Source organism: Monodelphis domestica, chromosome 3 (assembly GCF_027887165.1).
Source record: "Monodelphis domestica isolate mMonDom1 chromosome 3, mMonDom1.pri, whole genome shotgun sequence".
NCBI classification, from domain to species: domain Eukaryota; kingdom Metazoa; phylum Chordata; class Mammalia; order Didelphimorphia; family Didelphidae; genus Monodelphis; species Monodelphis domestica.
The window spans coordinates 487,618,367-487,634,091 of NC_077229.1; the positions used below are offsets into that span (position 1 = coordinate 487,618,367).

The 15,725-nt window shown below is 34.4% G+C and overlaps 1 protein-coding gene across 4 annotated transcripts in view; it reads right to left on the reverse strand.

Moving 5' to 3' along the window:
- Positions 1-229: 229 nt before the first annotated feature.
- FAM169A (family with sequence similarity 169 member A) overlaps positions 230-15,725 on the reverse strand; it is an 86,981-nt gene continuing 71,485 nt past the window's right edge. For all 4 annotated transcript variants that reach the window (XM_056824757.1, XM_007486533.3, XM_056824756.1 and 1 more), the window contains exons 11-13: positions 13,000-13,165; positions 10,313-10,516; positions 230-6,480 (exon numbers count right to left, since the gene is read on the reverse strand). In XM_056824757.1, coding sequence (XP_056680735.1) covers positions 5,941-6,480; positions 10,313-10,516; positions 13,000-13,165 — 910 coding nt within the window. In that variant the 3' untranslated portion in view covers positions 230-5,940. The remainder of the gene's footprint in view (positions 6,481-10,312; positions 10,517-12,999; positions 13,166-15,725) is intronic.

The window sequence follows — 15,725 nt, forward strand, 5'->3', positions numbered from 1 at the left end:
TAAATAATTTCAAGGAATACATCATATAGCCAAATTCTGGCAAAAATAATCATTTGGATTCCATCGTGACCACCCCAGATAAAGTTCATTTTAATGAAATAGTATGGCTTGTGTTTTAGAGAATAAATGTTCATTAGCTTCAAAGTTAGTATTTAGTGAGGTCTGACCCAGGGTTATCTCTCTGCCCAGATGTGACGACCCAGTCGGATAAAGGAAATGAGAAACACCGTGTATTCAATCCACGTATGCAGGCATCACACACAGTGATCTGCCATAATACTGTGGTTCGTTTATTATATGTTTTCAGATACATGCTTCTTTGACACATAATCTTCTACATATGTGACATTCTACATTGATTGGATATTATCAAATCACCAAAACAACACTCTTGTGATGTTACAACAAAGAATTCTCTGAGCATTTACTATGTTTCTACAACACTCATGATAGATATGAATAATGTGAGTAAAATCATTTGTAGTTTAGTACCCCTTGACCTCCTGAGAGGATCATTGTGCTTTTGATCAGTTTTCACTATCAATCACAATTGCTTAGGAGATGAATAACAAAACATCTTCATATCTAGGTGTGAGGGCTTAAAAGCAGACCAGTTTTGGGGTTTTCCTCAATTTACAAGTTCTGTTTTTCTTGTGTTACTTTGAAGTGCCTATCAATACTGCCTGGTATTCTGTTCATCAACAAATTCATTGGAGTGTGATAACTCTAAGGAAAGATTTATTATGGTGTTCAAGCATTTGGCCAGTGTTTATTGTAAAGCCTTGAAGTGTATCTTGTGCTTGAGAAAGGAGGAGTTATGTGCAATAATATTTGGGTTTTGATTGCAATCTTTTGGGGGTACTAATCTAGGGGGATTAAAGTGGAGTATATATTTATTGATCCTTTTAAGTATTTGTTCTCATATTATTTTTCCTGTACTGGGGAGAGATTAGTAATCATAGCAAGTCCATTAGTGGAGGAAGTTAGGGAGAGAAGTCACAGAGGGGGAATCAGTGGGGGCCTCAATTTCTGGGAGCTGCTTTGCAGACTGTGACCTTGTCAGCCAGTCAGGGTAGGATGGCCTCCAGCAAATATTTAGATAAATAAGTCTCAGGAAAATCCTAGTTCTTGATCTGTGAAAGTGGAAAATGTGTCCATTTCCCAAAATAATTCAGATTAAAGTCTTTCTAGTTATTTTGGTTTTTGGTAATCAGGTAATCAAGTTAAAAACACTTTCCCCTAAATACTGCCTTAATGTGGAGATAAGTTGCAAACTAAAGTTGCCTTCATTGAATCTGTTTATTTTTAAAAATCAGTAGCTGAATGTATGTTACCATTAAGAGAGCTGGGGGAAAAAAAAAAAGAATAATTTTTTGTGATAAGTCCAGACAAGAAAATTACCAAGTGAAAAGAATCTCAAAACAAACAAGAAAACGATAAAAAAAAAATAGGTTTAATACTTTCAAACACTAAAACAAAAAACAAAACAAAAGCAAAAAAAAAAACAAACCCAAACCCAGGAATTCAAAAGCAAAGCAACTTAAGAAATCTAGCAAGACTTAATAATAATCAAGAATAGTGACATATCTTCAATCAGATTTATAAACATGGTACCAACAAGTTTATAAAACACTTGAAGAAGTTTATGAAAAAGGTTTTTTTCTATAAATGAAGATTCAACATGATAAAATATTTTAGAATAAAAGCACAGAAGCTGAAACTTGGACTAATCTTTATTGCTTACAATGGGATTTTAACAAGTACTTTTGTCATGATAAATAATATGCAGATCTAAATAAAGAACTACTGTATGAAACCCATGTTGCTGCTGCATAGAGAGATTGTGTTCAGTAAATGATCCTTTTGTGTTTGAAGGTAAAGAATATTTCAAGATTGGCTTCTTGAGAACTGAGATTGACCTTTAAGGACCATAGATGTCAAAGAAATCAAATTAATTTTTGTAACATTTCCCCCTATTTTTAATATTTTGTAATATGCAAAGAAAACCTTTAAGAAGACATTAAGTACAACAGCAAATGGTTCCTAGCCCCACCCCACACCCCTGTATTAGAACAAAGTACAAAATGTTTAACTACAGTCTCATCCACAACTGAGGTTACAACAATAAACACTGCTCTGCTCCTAACCAAAAAGGAAGACAAATATAATGCTGAATACTTTTAAATTTCTAAAATACTATTCCACAGTTGCATCATGCTCACAATATTAAATATTTACATTGAGTACTATTCCAATTTGACTGCTGGTATGACCAAACCTCAAAATTTTATAACTAATTAGTAAAGCAAAACACAAAATGGAGACAAAATAAATGTGTAATACCTAAACATGGTTCCAAATCCAAATTCCCAATCTCTGCAAATAGATGCCTTTCACATATTTTCTACCAAACTCATGTAAAAAGCATTTCAAATTATGACTCTGCAGTCTTAGTTTTATACTGAATATAATCCCATTAAGCACCAGGAAGTTTGATCTTTACCACAGTATAATCCTTTGCATTGCATGGAAACGTTAGAAGTGTTAGCAGCAAAATTTCTTAGAAGTTAAATTATAATGTTTAGGTAAAGCTCTGTTTTTTAAAAAACCAAAATAGTCCCTCTCCCCACTCTGAATGATGGCATTGAGGTTATAAATATCAATCTCTCTATATATATATATGTAATATATATTCTGACATAACTAGCATTTTCATTGCCATTTTAAACTTTTGATGGAAGTGGAATTTTTGTTCATAACATTCAGATATATAATTTCAAGTATGTATGCCTATATATACAAATATGGACCTGAATTCCCTTCTTGACAGAGAAAATAGAATTTTTTAGAGAAGAAAACCAATTCACAAAGGTTTGTTAGGGCATAGTGAAACATTCTACAGGTAATAGAAAACATAATGATGACTATTTGGACCATTCATTTCTGCATAACTGGAAAATTTTGTGTATTTCCTTGGAGGAAACCAAATAAGTATCCAATTAAGTTCACAAAATTCTTTAACAAAAGTAAGTTCTGTCAGAAGTTAAAAAGCAGTCAAATTCCGTACCCATTTTAAGTCACTATACATAAAAAGGATTGGTTAAAGTTGACTTCTAACCTTCCCTACTTTTTACCCCCAAGACAATAATCACATACACACACAGAAAGTAGCATTTTAAACAGTAGTACTATATGTAAACCATGGCAACTATAACAAAAACTCTACTGATGGGCTGAATGAAAAGGGTTTACATTTTTTTTTTTAAGAAATCCTTAAAATTCACTTGAGTATATAGGAGTTAAAAACAATCATGAATAGGTTTACATTTCTATTCCCCAGTGATCATATACAAACAATACGTGGAAGAAACAATTCAGATTAATGCATCTTTCCAAACAGTTTCCTGGTTTGTAAACTTAATGAAGATATGCACAATGGATGCAGACTGACAAAGTGGATAGAATCCCAAAGGACAACCCACACACTGTGTAAGGAAATCAAAATACTTTGAGAACAATGTACTAAGAAAATTAAGAATAAGGTTAGAAAACAGATAGAAATTTAAACTTGAACTCCAAGATCAAAAGCAGGTGCTTAAAATTTACTTCACAAGAGAAATGGAAATCACAAATTAAGAATTTAGCCTAACCTATTAACAGAAATCTTGAATAAGTTTTATCCATTATGAAAGTCTTAACAAAATATTTCTAATCAGACCATGATAAAAAAAATCTAACAATGGGATGGGTGCTGCTTGTTTTTTATTGATACACCATTACTAGTCTTAATCGTTCAATATTTTTGAGTTAATAATCATTTGTTGAGAAAACAGATAAATGGCCATGGTTAAAAGTCGTATGATTCATTTGAGTAAAAATGAAGACATTTGGCTCATTTCTGTTCAATAAACAGCCAATATGGAAAAGGGCAAAATCTAAAAATGTAATAAACAACTTTGATAATTTGCTTGCCTTGAAGACCTCTGATCTCTGCAATTTGGGGTTCTTATTTTCCAAAATACCAACCCTCAAAGTGTAAAAAGTTATTGAATTTAATCAACATTATCTAAATATAGATAAGCTTCCCAATCTATCTTCAGTAACTTCAGTAATGATGCAAAATCAAAACATAATCTATCCCCCCAGAGGGTCCAAATGGCATTTCACATTCACCATACCAAGTTCCTCTCTTGATCTGAATATTTTTTTCTAAACCACATGTGTGTATATATATATATATGTATTGAACACATTACTGATACTGCCAAAGAGTAATTAATGTGATGTTTGACAACTTGAGATTATTTCCATTTCTACTAGAAAAGGTTATGGTATTATGATAACTAAGTCACAATTCAGAGGTGGGAAGCATTCTTAACGCCTTAGAATGCTTTGAGAGTAGTATGTCACCACTGAATGAATGAGTCACATCCCCAATTCTACTTCCATCTGCCGTGATCTTAACCAGGACAATGAGATATTAGCAGGGCCAGAGTGAGGGCTAAAGCTTCCAGCATATTTCATAACCAGCATCCACAATACATACTGCAGACCCACTCACACTGAGGTGGGTTATGGAACTGCAAGACATGGGGTGGGTGGGTGCATGAAAATCATTCAGGAACAAAAGACCCCAACTTAACTATCAAGGGCTATAGGCCAAAAGAAGGCAATAAGAAAAATTCCAGATTGAAGGGAGCTCTTCCCAAAGAATTAGAGATGGTTGAAAGCTAGAGTAAGACCAAGGTTAGAAAAAAATTCCAGAGTTAAGTCAAAGGACCTCTTGACAGTTAAATGGTTTCATTGCTCTTGAATTCAATGTGGTTTAATGATGAAGCAGGAAAGGGCATACTACCAGCTGGGTTGGTAAGTGGACTTCTCAATAAACACACTCAAGGGTGGTGCTTAATCTCCAATATTTCTTTCCTAAAACATGGGACAAATCACCATCTGGCACAACAAAAGGTATGTTAACTCCAAGGAAACCAAAGCAAAGGTCTTAAAATGAGGTACACAAAGTCAGAAATTTTAACATAATACATGATTGGGGTGAAAACTGAAACTCCCTTTAAGGGACTTAGAATCTGGTAAATTAAATTCAAGTGTGGTGGAACCACAAAAAAAAATTTATACCAAAATAATGGATTTAACATTATTTAAACATAATTTGTTTAACCAACACCAAAGGATTGATGCTCCTATTACTTGGAGTATCAGATTATAACACAGAATGACTCAAGATGCATGTGTGTTTATATACCAACATATATACAAATGGATGGAAGAATGGACAGAAATCAGTAGCCCAAGTAACACTATTTTACTTATCTTTTGATTTAATATAGTTTAATGGTCATGCTGTCAGCCACTTGAAGACAGTTACCTTTTTAATTCTATTTTAGTGATAGTTTTAGATTAGATGTTGCCATTTTAAATATTCCTATCTTTTAAAAACTGTTTGGAAATTAATTTTGCTATTTAAGAGTAAGATTGTGAAACACCTTATTTTGTATTAAAACATCAGTAAAAAAGTGTAACTTGTAGTATAAAAGATGATTTCTGTGATAAATAGTGGAAATTCTGCTACCTTTGTATTTATCATAGTTTAAAAAAAAGTAATGGCCATTTATCTCCACCTGCTAAAGATTATTTATACTCTGATTTGGTGACCCAAAATAGGAATGTGGTGGATAAAAAATAAAAAGTTTATATATATGTGTGTGTATATATATATGTATATGTATAGTGCTGAAAATGTCTAGAAAAATTAAGAAGAATGGTGAATCTTGATTCCTATAAGAGGGGAAAAAATGTATCATAAATAATTCCAACCAGAAATTTTGGAACAACAAATGTTCATCCTCTAACTACCATGTTATAAAAAACTACAACAACTTTGTTACAAAGAGGATTTTTAAGACTGATTATTTCTTCCACCATTTAAGCTAGCTTGGTTTTTTTCTTGGCGGGTCCTTTGTACCCTTTGGCCTTTCTTCTTAAATTTCGCCTGTCTATTACTGGTACTTCGACTTCCACCTCCTCAGAACTGCTGTCTGCAGCCTTCTCAGTTGACTGGGGGAAATGATCCAGAGGCTCTGAAGAGGCTTCAGACTGTTCTTCCGACTGATTCTTTTGTCCTGTGTTTTGGATATCTTCAAGTTCAACCACAACAGGGGAGCTCTGAGAAGGGGTTGTTGAATTTTCCTGGGAATCAGGGACCGTTTCCTCTGCTTGATCTTCCAATGAGGAAGTTGTTTTGGGCGACACATTTGCAGAAACAGATTCTTCTGAGGCTTCACCAGTCACCGAGTTTGCGAGACCATTATCAGATGGTTCTTCCTTTGGGATTATGGCAACACTATCAGAATCTCCCAAAGAAGGTTTTTTTCGTGGAGCTGAAAGAGATTTTTCTTCAGGGTTCTCTTTTTCATCATGTGGGCTTTTGTCCTTCTCTACTTTGGAATCAATGACATCCTCAGCCTTAAAAAAAAAATAAAATAAAATAAAAGTAGTCACTTTTAAATTGTTTAGTCAATTTTGTCCTAAGAACTATGATTCTTTGACCCCACTCTTAAAGAGAGAATTGGACTTAAGGGAGCCTGTGGCTTGAACTGACCACTGTCCTAATTAAAAAACAAAAGAAAACAAAAAAAACCTGTTGCCTTAGAAGATAACATAGAAATATAAGGAATCACTATTAAGAAACAAAAGGGCATCTGGAAACTTAAGTTTCATAAAGAGCTGTCATAAAACAAACGCAAGTCAAAATCTAATTTTTTAAGGATAGTAAAATTTCATCGATGTGAATTATAGTTTGACAGAATTCATTGGTAGCTACAGGTTCAAGTTCATATCTTTGCCCTATCTATGAAGTAGAGATTTACTAAGAGTAATAAACAAACCAGTTGGCAGGGAGAACATTTAAATTAATTGACTGATCCAGGACAACACTGAGGAACTTCTGTGGGAGTAGAAATGCAGAAGAAAATATATTATTCATCACTTGTTTACACAGGTATACGAATTGGGGTTTTGGTTTTAAAAGATTACTTGATTACAAAAATGAATAATATGGAAATAGGTATCAAGTGATAATACATGTATAATCCAATGGAATTGCTTGTCAGCTCCAGGAAGGGTAGGGAGAAAACATGAATCATATAACCATGGGAAAAAATGAAAAAAAAAAACTGACAACCAGTATGAGCACTATGAAAATATGTACTTCATGAAAGCACTGGTATAACCTATATCCGATTGTTTATTGCCTTGAGGAGAAGAGAGAGAGAAAAAAAAAATCTGAATCGCAAAATGTCAGAAAACAATTGTGAAAAATTGTTTCCACATGTAATTGGAAAAAAATTTTTTTAATTGACAATTTTTGAAGCACCTATTTATATTCAGAGGGTATTCCACTTAAAAAAATCATTTTTTCTAATCTTTTAAAAAAGGCTCTCCTCTAAGACTTTCATAAGTATTACAAAGTACTATGTTAAAACAAAATTTAACTTGATTCAGCTTTCTGTAGACTTTTTGCGAAGCAGCTGCGGTAGATGTAGTGCTGGGCTTGGAATCAGGAAGACTTGAGTTTAAATATGACCTCTGGTCATTGTGTGCTTGGACAAGTCACTTAACCCCAGTTTGCCTGACTTTCCTCATCTGTACAATGGAAATCATAACATCCAATTTACAAAAATAAGCACAAGGAAAAATGAAGATAGAGAATGTTAATAAGTAGAAGAAACAGTAAGCACTCAAAGAAGTCTTCAGAGGATATCAGAATTGAATTAAGCTGAAAAGGAAGATAAAGTTTCTTGGAGACTAGAGTTGAGGAGAGAGTACACTCTAGACATGGTGAATAGTTTATTTATAAGGATGCTTTAAGGTGGGAAATAGAGCATTAAGTTTTGGGAATAGCTAGCAGTCCAGTTTGGACAGAAAGCAGAGTCTTATAAAGGGTGTAAAAAGTACTGGAAATCTAGGCAGTTCAGTTTACCCCATCAAAGACTTAGTTTCCTCATCTGTAAAATGCAGCAGAAGAATAATACTTGCAGTAGCTATATCATACTCATGGTGGTGTTATGAGGATCAAAAAATCTAAATGCCACCATTGACCTATTAAAGTTTAATTTTTATGAACTATTAAAGCTCAAAACTGCAGTGAGACATCCTGTGTGTAAAGTACTATGTAAATTTTAGCTATTAACAAAAACAACAACAAAAACACAGGCAGCCACTAGGTGACTCAGTGGATAGAGCCAGGTGATCCTGGGTTCAAATTTGGCCTCAGACACTTCCCAAATATGTGACCCTGGGCAAGCCACTTGACCTCATTTCCTAGCCCATACTGCTCTTCTACCTTTGAACCAATACCTAGTATTAATTCTAAGACAGAAAGAAGGTAAGGATTTTTAAAAAATAAAGAATTGTAATGATGATCTGGATTTGATTTTATTACTAAAGCCAGGAAGCAGACCATGATGAAGGAATCTTACCAGGAATTTATTTAGAACTAATCCAGGAAATCCAGACACACAGAAATTTTAATCCAATGCATACGCATCAGTTGCCAATGAGTCAATGAGTCATACCAAATGTAGCCAGTGTATTACTTCTTAGCTTTTTGCAAAAAGTTGAATGAAATTGATTTAATGCCCATTTACACACACTGACCAAAAGATGATCAAATGCTAGTAGGATTTGTAAGCTCCTTTCTATCTTTGAGTATTTTAACACCTAGCACTCTTAGTAGGTATCTTCTAAATGCTGACTGAACTGATTTGAATTATCAAGACTGTGACAAGGAAGTCACTTTAAAAGACTGATATATATTAATTTAAGGTTGCCAAGGAATTCAGCTATGTAATTCCTAAATGAAAACTCAAGTCAGCAGTCAATCTTTTATGGAGTTTAATTACAACAGGAGGAAGAAAGGAATTAGAGATAGAGAGAGAGAAAAGGGAGAGAAGGGAATAGGGCTTAAATACCCCTTCTGTTTAGGCTGGGCCAAAAGGCCCAAGCCCTTAGATAGCTGGGGCAAAGAAAAGAGATCAGTCCCTATTACTCACGTGACCAAAATGGAGAAACAGTCTCAGAGGCCCCCACCTTCAGCTTCCTTCAGAGCAAGCTTCTCAGAGCACACTCCAACCACTCAGACCAACTCCTCAACCACCACCCTGAGTCTTCAGAGCCCTCTATCTTTAAGGAAACCATCCAAGTTCCCTCCCCTCAGTTCTCACATCTACCAATCACTGTCCATCAATTTCCCTGTGCCAATGGAGGCTCTAGCTTAACCCACGACCACCCAGAGGTCTCTGGCTTTGCACATGTCTGTTGAAGGTCATATTTTCAAATAATTAAATCTTTGATCCTTTGCTACAGCCCTTCCTAAATCCTGTTAACCTGAGTAGGGTAGAGATTGGAATAATTAAATTTTGATCTAGGCTGCAGCCCTTCCTCAATCCTGTTAGGACTGAGTAGGGTGGAGATTGATTCCAAGTATCTCCATTGTATCAATTCTAAAATCAATCATGACTCAAAGAAATTCCTGTTCTATGCTTAAGCATAGGTCAAAGTCCTTTCCATTGTTCAGCAAAAGGTTTCTGTCCTAAAGTAATCTTAAGAAGGGAGGAGGGGGAAACTCTCATGCCAATGGGGTTCACATTCCAATAGCCAAGACCCACTATCAATAGGAAATTTTTCAAGTATGAAATTTCCCAATGGTGAAATTTTCCAACATTTATAAGTCTAAGAAATTTTGAGGTTTACAAGACAAAGAAGGAAGAGAAAAGGGCAAGTGAGGGCCAGATTGTGGATGGACTTAAGTGCCAGGCTAATTAGTTTCTCATTCATGCTAGAAACAAATTAGGAGCCACTGAGATTTTCTGATTAGGAAAGTGGCATCCATCAGCTTCATTTCTTAGAAAGATTATTCTAATAACTGCATCAAGGACTGATTAAAGAGAGGAAAGACTAAAAAATAGGGAGGTAGACTAGAGGCTATTTATAGTAGTTGAGGCAAGAGGTGATAGGGTGTGAACTTTATTCATAGCTGCCCCCGGTAAGAAGGGGAAAGATATAAGAGATATTGTACAGAAAGAATCAACAAGGCTTGTACTGAAAAGGGATAACTGTTATTTTCCTTAAGTTCTGAAAATGTTTGGAAACATCTACCAATGTATTTTTTGGCCAACAGATACACTAAAATTATAAGTTAATATAAATTCTGAATCAACTGCAATAGTATTGGAAACACACGATGGTTATGGCCTCAATGTCACATTAGAAAAGGAAAATTAGGTGTTTCCCCTACCTTATCAGGTGCAACATCCTCAGGAGACTTTGTAGATTCAACCGCAGGTGGAACAGGGAGTGTTCCAGATTCTTCACTGGAATGATCAGATTGCTCTTTTGACTTTTCATCCAAAGCATCATGATCAGTGTCCTCTTCAGTTTTTAGTGAGGTCTTTAGGGTATCTTCCATTACCTCACCATTCAGGGGTTCTAATTCAGATTCCTGTGGCATTATTAATTTTTTAATTGAAAGCATACATAATCACAGACTATCTTCCTAAAAATGTGGAAGGGCCATCCTGATAATTCAATTTAAAATGAACATTTAATAGCACTCATTAATTTGTAAAAATGTTCTTATATGGTAACTATGAAGAATTTACCATTTTTAAAATAAGGAAGCTAAGGTACTCTGAAAATCAAAAAAGTAGAGCTAGGCTACAGAGGGGCCTCAAAGATAATTCAGGGGAAATTTATTTTTATCCTTATTGTAACAAGAGAGCTATCAAAGGTCTTTGATCAACATCAGAACATGATTTTTTTTTAAAAAGCTCTTTTAGAAAGAATAATCCATTCTACACATTGCTTTTGGATTAGAAGGCCAGTTAGGATTTTACAGTTAGCCAACTGACAAGTGATAAGATCTTAGAACAAACTGGCAATGGAACAGAAACTTAACAATTTTTTAAAAAGTAAAAGCAATAGGATTTAGCAAATGATGAAAAGCAGGAAGAGCTGAGATCAAAAGTTAAATCAAAATTTTAAGCCTGGTTAAGAAATGTGGAAACTGAAGATACCTTGGCAGAAACTAGAAGTTTAATTTAGGACAAAAATGTCCTATTAGGCAGCCAAGGTGGAAGCAGGACAAGTGTTTGATTGAGAGTAAGGGACATAATAGGGTTCAAGACCTAGATCCACATTCTCATTTAACCTTTTTAGACTCCACTTTACTTATCAGCAAAATAAAAGGGTTGGACCAGAGGATCTCTAAAGTTTGTTCCAGATCTAAATACTATTATCCTATGATTTGGGAATAGAATATAAGTTTAGAATATTGGAGATAAGAGATTTAGAAGTTTTATATAGAGTAGATAACAAGGCCAGAAGAGGAGATATATTTTTTTATAAAGTAAGAAAAAAGATATTGTGCCTTGGCAAAATGTCCATAATCAAAGGACAGTCAAAAGATGACAGCAAAATGGAAGAGTCTAGTGAGGGAAAAAAAGCCATAAGAGTATTATGCCAGTTGACCAATGTAAGATAAATGGATGGTCCACACTTGAATGCCAAAAAAAGATAAAGAAAATTAAAGACTGACTAGATACCACTGGTCACTTGGTAAGACAAAAGTACAATATGGTTTCAGTAGAGTGGTGGGGATGGAAGCCGGATTTCAAGGAGGAAAAACATGGGTGGGAAAGTGAGAGACAAACCATATGCTACTTTCTCATAGCAGTTCTATAGTCAACACAATGAGAAATAGGATAATAGTGAAAAAAGATAATAAAATCAAGTGGAAAAAATTTCCCCAAGAAAACAGAGCCTTAAGCATGTGGTGAAAAGATGTTAAAGGGAAAAAGGAGGGAAATATGTTAAAGAGGTTAATGGGTTAGTACAGGAGGGAAAGACCTCAACATTCCCTTATACCCAGGATTCAAGGGATAGATAGAGGTGGGAAGAATAGATAGATTGGCACCTTCTTTCTCTAAGTCTGCTGGAAATAAAGGTGAATGGGAATAAGAGGGAAGAGACAATGAGAAGACTAGAAAACCAAGGATGAGAGTAATGGAAAGATTTCATGCTAGAGAACTGATAAGTGATTTTTGCTTTTCATAGCAATTTCTTCTTCATTTAATTAGATCCTCTTCCTTCCACTAAAATAAGGACACCGGTTAGGACTCAAAGTGTCAGATGGCCAGTATCTACATCCCACAGAAAAGTTGTCTACATAAAAATACATTATTTTTTTAAAAAAGCAGGCTTAGAAATAGACCCTTATTTAATTGGTTAAAACTTCCAGTATACTAAAATATTTTGAATAACTAGTGAATCACATGATGACATGACAGTGAAGTTTAAAAGAACTCTTAGGCAATGGCAAAAAGTAGAAAAACTAACTAGAGTCATCTCAATTTCCCACCACCCCCTTTATTGTTCTTATCTAATTAAAGCCTCTAGGCAAGCTATTTTATGAGCCTAAAACAAGAAAACACTTTCTTCTGGAAAGAAGTGATTCTTTTTATAATAATATTTATTGTCATTCAGCATGAATATGCACAAGCATATCAATGTGCATTGTTCTGATGTACTGATATGAATTTAATTTGGTAAACGACTCAGAATTTAAACATATTTGGGGATCTCACTTTTAAATACATCCTACAGCAAATCTTGTATTTGCTACACAAATTATACAAGTTGTATAATCACCCCACTCCTAAACTGATCTTTTGCATTGATTCAAATTTTCACATGGTAAGGTATGTTTTGTTTTTTTGCACCAAACAAGGGAACCTCCATTTCTATCACCCTTCTTAAGATGTATTAATTATATAGCTATATAATCATAATTCCATATCCATATAACATTACATGGACATTATTTTATGATATGGATAAATAATAACAAGTGGTAGAAGTAAAAGTTTATTGCTTTGCTGTCTGAAGAGGAACAAAATAATTTTGACTTGTGTTGTATTCTCATACCTCTTCATCATCTTGCTTCTGTGGAACTGATTTACTTGACCCTTGTGTTTCTAGGATGTGTTGTTCTTTATCTTTTGTTTCCTGCTCAGAATCAACCACACTCTCATCTGGTTCATCTTCAACTAGATCTTCTGAGCTCTCAGATGTATATGCAGTAGATTCCGATCTGGAAAAGAACGTTATTTTTGTTTTGTATTCTTAGTAATGAACTTACTTGGTGAAAAGAAAAAAATCTTCTACAAAACTTCCCCAAAAGAGGTCATTCAACTGCTGCCTAGAGAACTCTAGCATTGGGGAATTTAGAACCTATGGCAAGACAACTCATTTCTTTTTCTGAACTTGTGTTAGTAAGTTATCCTTTTTCTGAACCAAAATTTAGATCCCTTTAACTACATAAATTAGTCCTAGCTCTGTGCTCTTTGCAACCAAGCAGAAGTCTGTCTGTAGAAAGTCATCTTCTACATGACAAATTTTCCATAGCAACAGGTAGGCAAAAAAAAAAAAAGTGGATATTCACCCATTGGTAAATAATTGAACAAATTAGCATATGAGTATATAGAAATATTACTATAAGAAAAAATAAATATGTGAGAAATTCAGAGAAGCCTGAGGATACACCTATTTGAACTGGTGCTGAAATCTGAATGAAGTCAAAAACAGAATAGTATGTGACTAAAATGACATAAATGGAAACAGTACTGAGAGGCAAATAAATTATGAGTCATTGTAATGACTAATCTAGACCCCCTCAAATGAGATGGCAAAACAAAAATCCCACATTCTGACAAAAGAGATGGAGAGTGAGAGAGAGGGGAAGGAGGAAAACTACAGACGCAGCATGCTATTCATGCAGCTAGACTTGGTCTATATAGAGAAATTTTGGTGAAATGGCTTTTCTCTGTTAAAAGTAAGGATTCGGGGAAACTAGGTGGCTCAATGGATAGAGAGCCAAGGCTAAAGATGGGAGATCCTCAATTCAGATCTGGCCTCAGACACTTCCTAGCTTTGTGACCCTGGGAAAGTCATTTAATCCCAATTGCCTAGCCTTTACTGCTCTTCTACCTTGGAACTGATATTCTGTATCCATTCTAAGGCAGAAAGTAAGGGTTAGGTTTTTATTAAAGTTGAGGTGTAAGTGTGTGAATGTTGTGAATGGAGATATGTATACAAATCAGGAAAGTACTATTATGAAAACAAAAGCTATCAATAACACACACCCCTTCCCAAAAGTCTTTTCTCTCTTTGGCATGATAATCCTTCAAATATCAGCAGATAGCAGTCATGTCCTCACTGTGTTTTCCATCTTCTCTAGGCAAAAACTTCTCGAGTTCTCTTACTGATCTTTAGATGGCTTGATTTCAAGGTACAGTTCACTCAATCTATCCTTCCCTTGGTTATTGGTGAGTTCAACTGATTAATAAAAATTTCTTGGAATACATATACAGGCTAGTAGACACTGTCAGTCCTCAACTATCTGCTGATTTTGATGGAAGGAAAAGGACCTAGTTGAATGATGGGGGGGGGGGGTGAAGGGAAGGGAGGGAAGGGGAGGGATTCCCATGAAAATCGAGAATGCTTTATTGTTTGGTTGTGTTTGACTGAAGAACCCTTAGTCATTTGTTAATAGTCTTGTTGGCCCACCCGTTCATTCCAAGGAACATGGGCTGTCACCATAACTTTCCACTCTATGCAGCAATGTGTAGGTCTCTATGTAGTGCTATTAACCAGGAAATCTGAGGTTTTTCACAAAAGATACCATAAATGAAATTAAACTGCTTGTCTAACAGAATAAAAAATAAGTCCATTAAAATTTTAGTTTTCTACAATTAGATTTGTCGTTGACTATTCCTACAACATGATGGCCAGTGTGGGACCTAATATTCCAGGTGAGGTCAGGGCAAAGTACTCTGGGGGTTTGCCTTTCCTCAATCTAGCCAATATGTTCTGTCAGAGCAGCCCAAGATCACATTAGCTTCTTAGACTGGCACACAAAGTTCTATTACATATATGTATACACACATATATACATATAAAAACATATGCATACATAAATACATACATATCTGTCTGTGTATATATATGTATGAATGTATATATATAAATACTTAGCTCAAATAAGGCTTTATTCTTATTCTTAAATAAATATGTTCTATATTCTTATTCTATATTCTTAGATATATATGTATACACACAGACACCAACTATTGGCTGCTTTCAAAATAAAGTACAGAATTTAAAAAAAATGAATATCATAAGTATACTTGTGAATTTTGAGAATTAAGACTCCTATGGTAGTGGCTCCCTGAATTAGAAAATGCAGAAAATAGAGAAGTCTATGAGCAAAAGCAAGAAGATAAAATGGATATTAAAAGTTTTCTATATAATAGCCATTTTTATTTTTGTTTAAAGCATACATTACTAGTAACATATTTGTGGTAGCCAAGAAATGAGAACAAAGATGGATTTGAAATATGGATTAAGAAATGTGACTCATGAAGGTAATCAAATATTAGTATACAGTTAAAAATAATAAAAATTCAGAAACATGAAAGACCTAGAAAACTATATGAAATGATGCAGAATTAAGTAGAACCAGAAAAAATTCATAAAATGAGAACAATGTAAATGGAAAGAACAAAACAAAAACAAACTCAAAATGAAATCTGTGAAATCATAATGACCAAGCTGAATCCCAAAAGGGGAAATGAGAAAATTAATTCCACCTT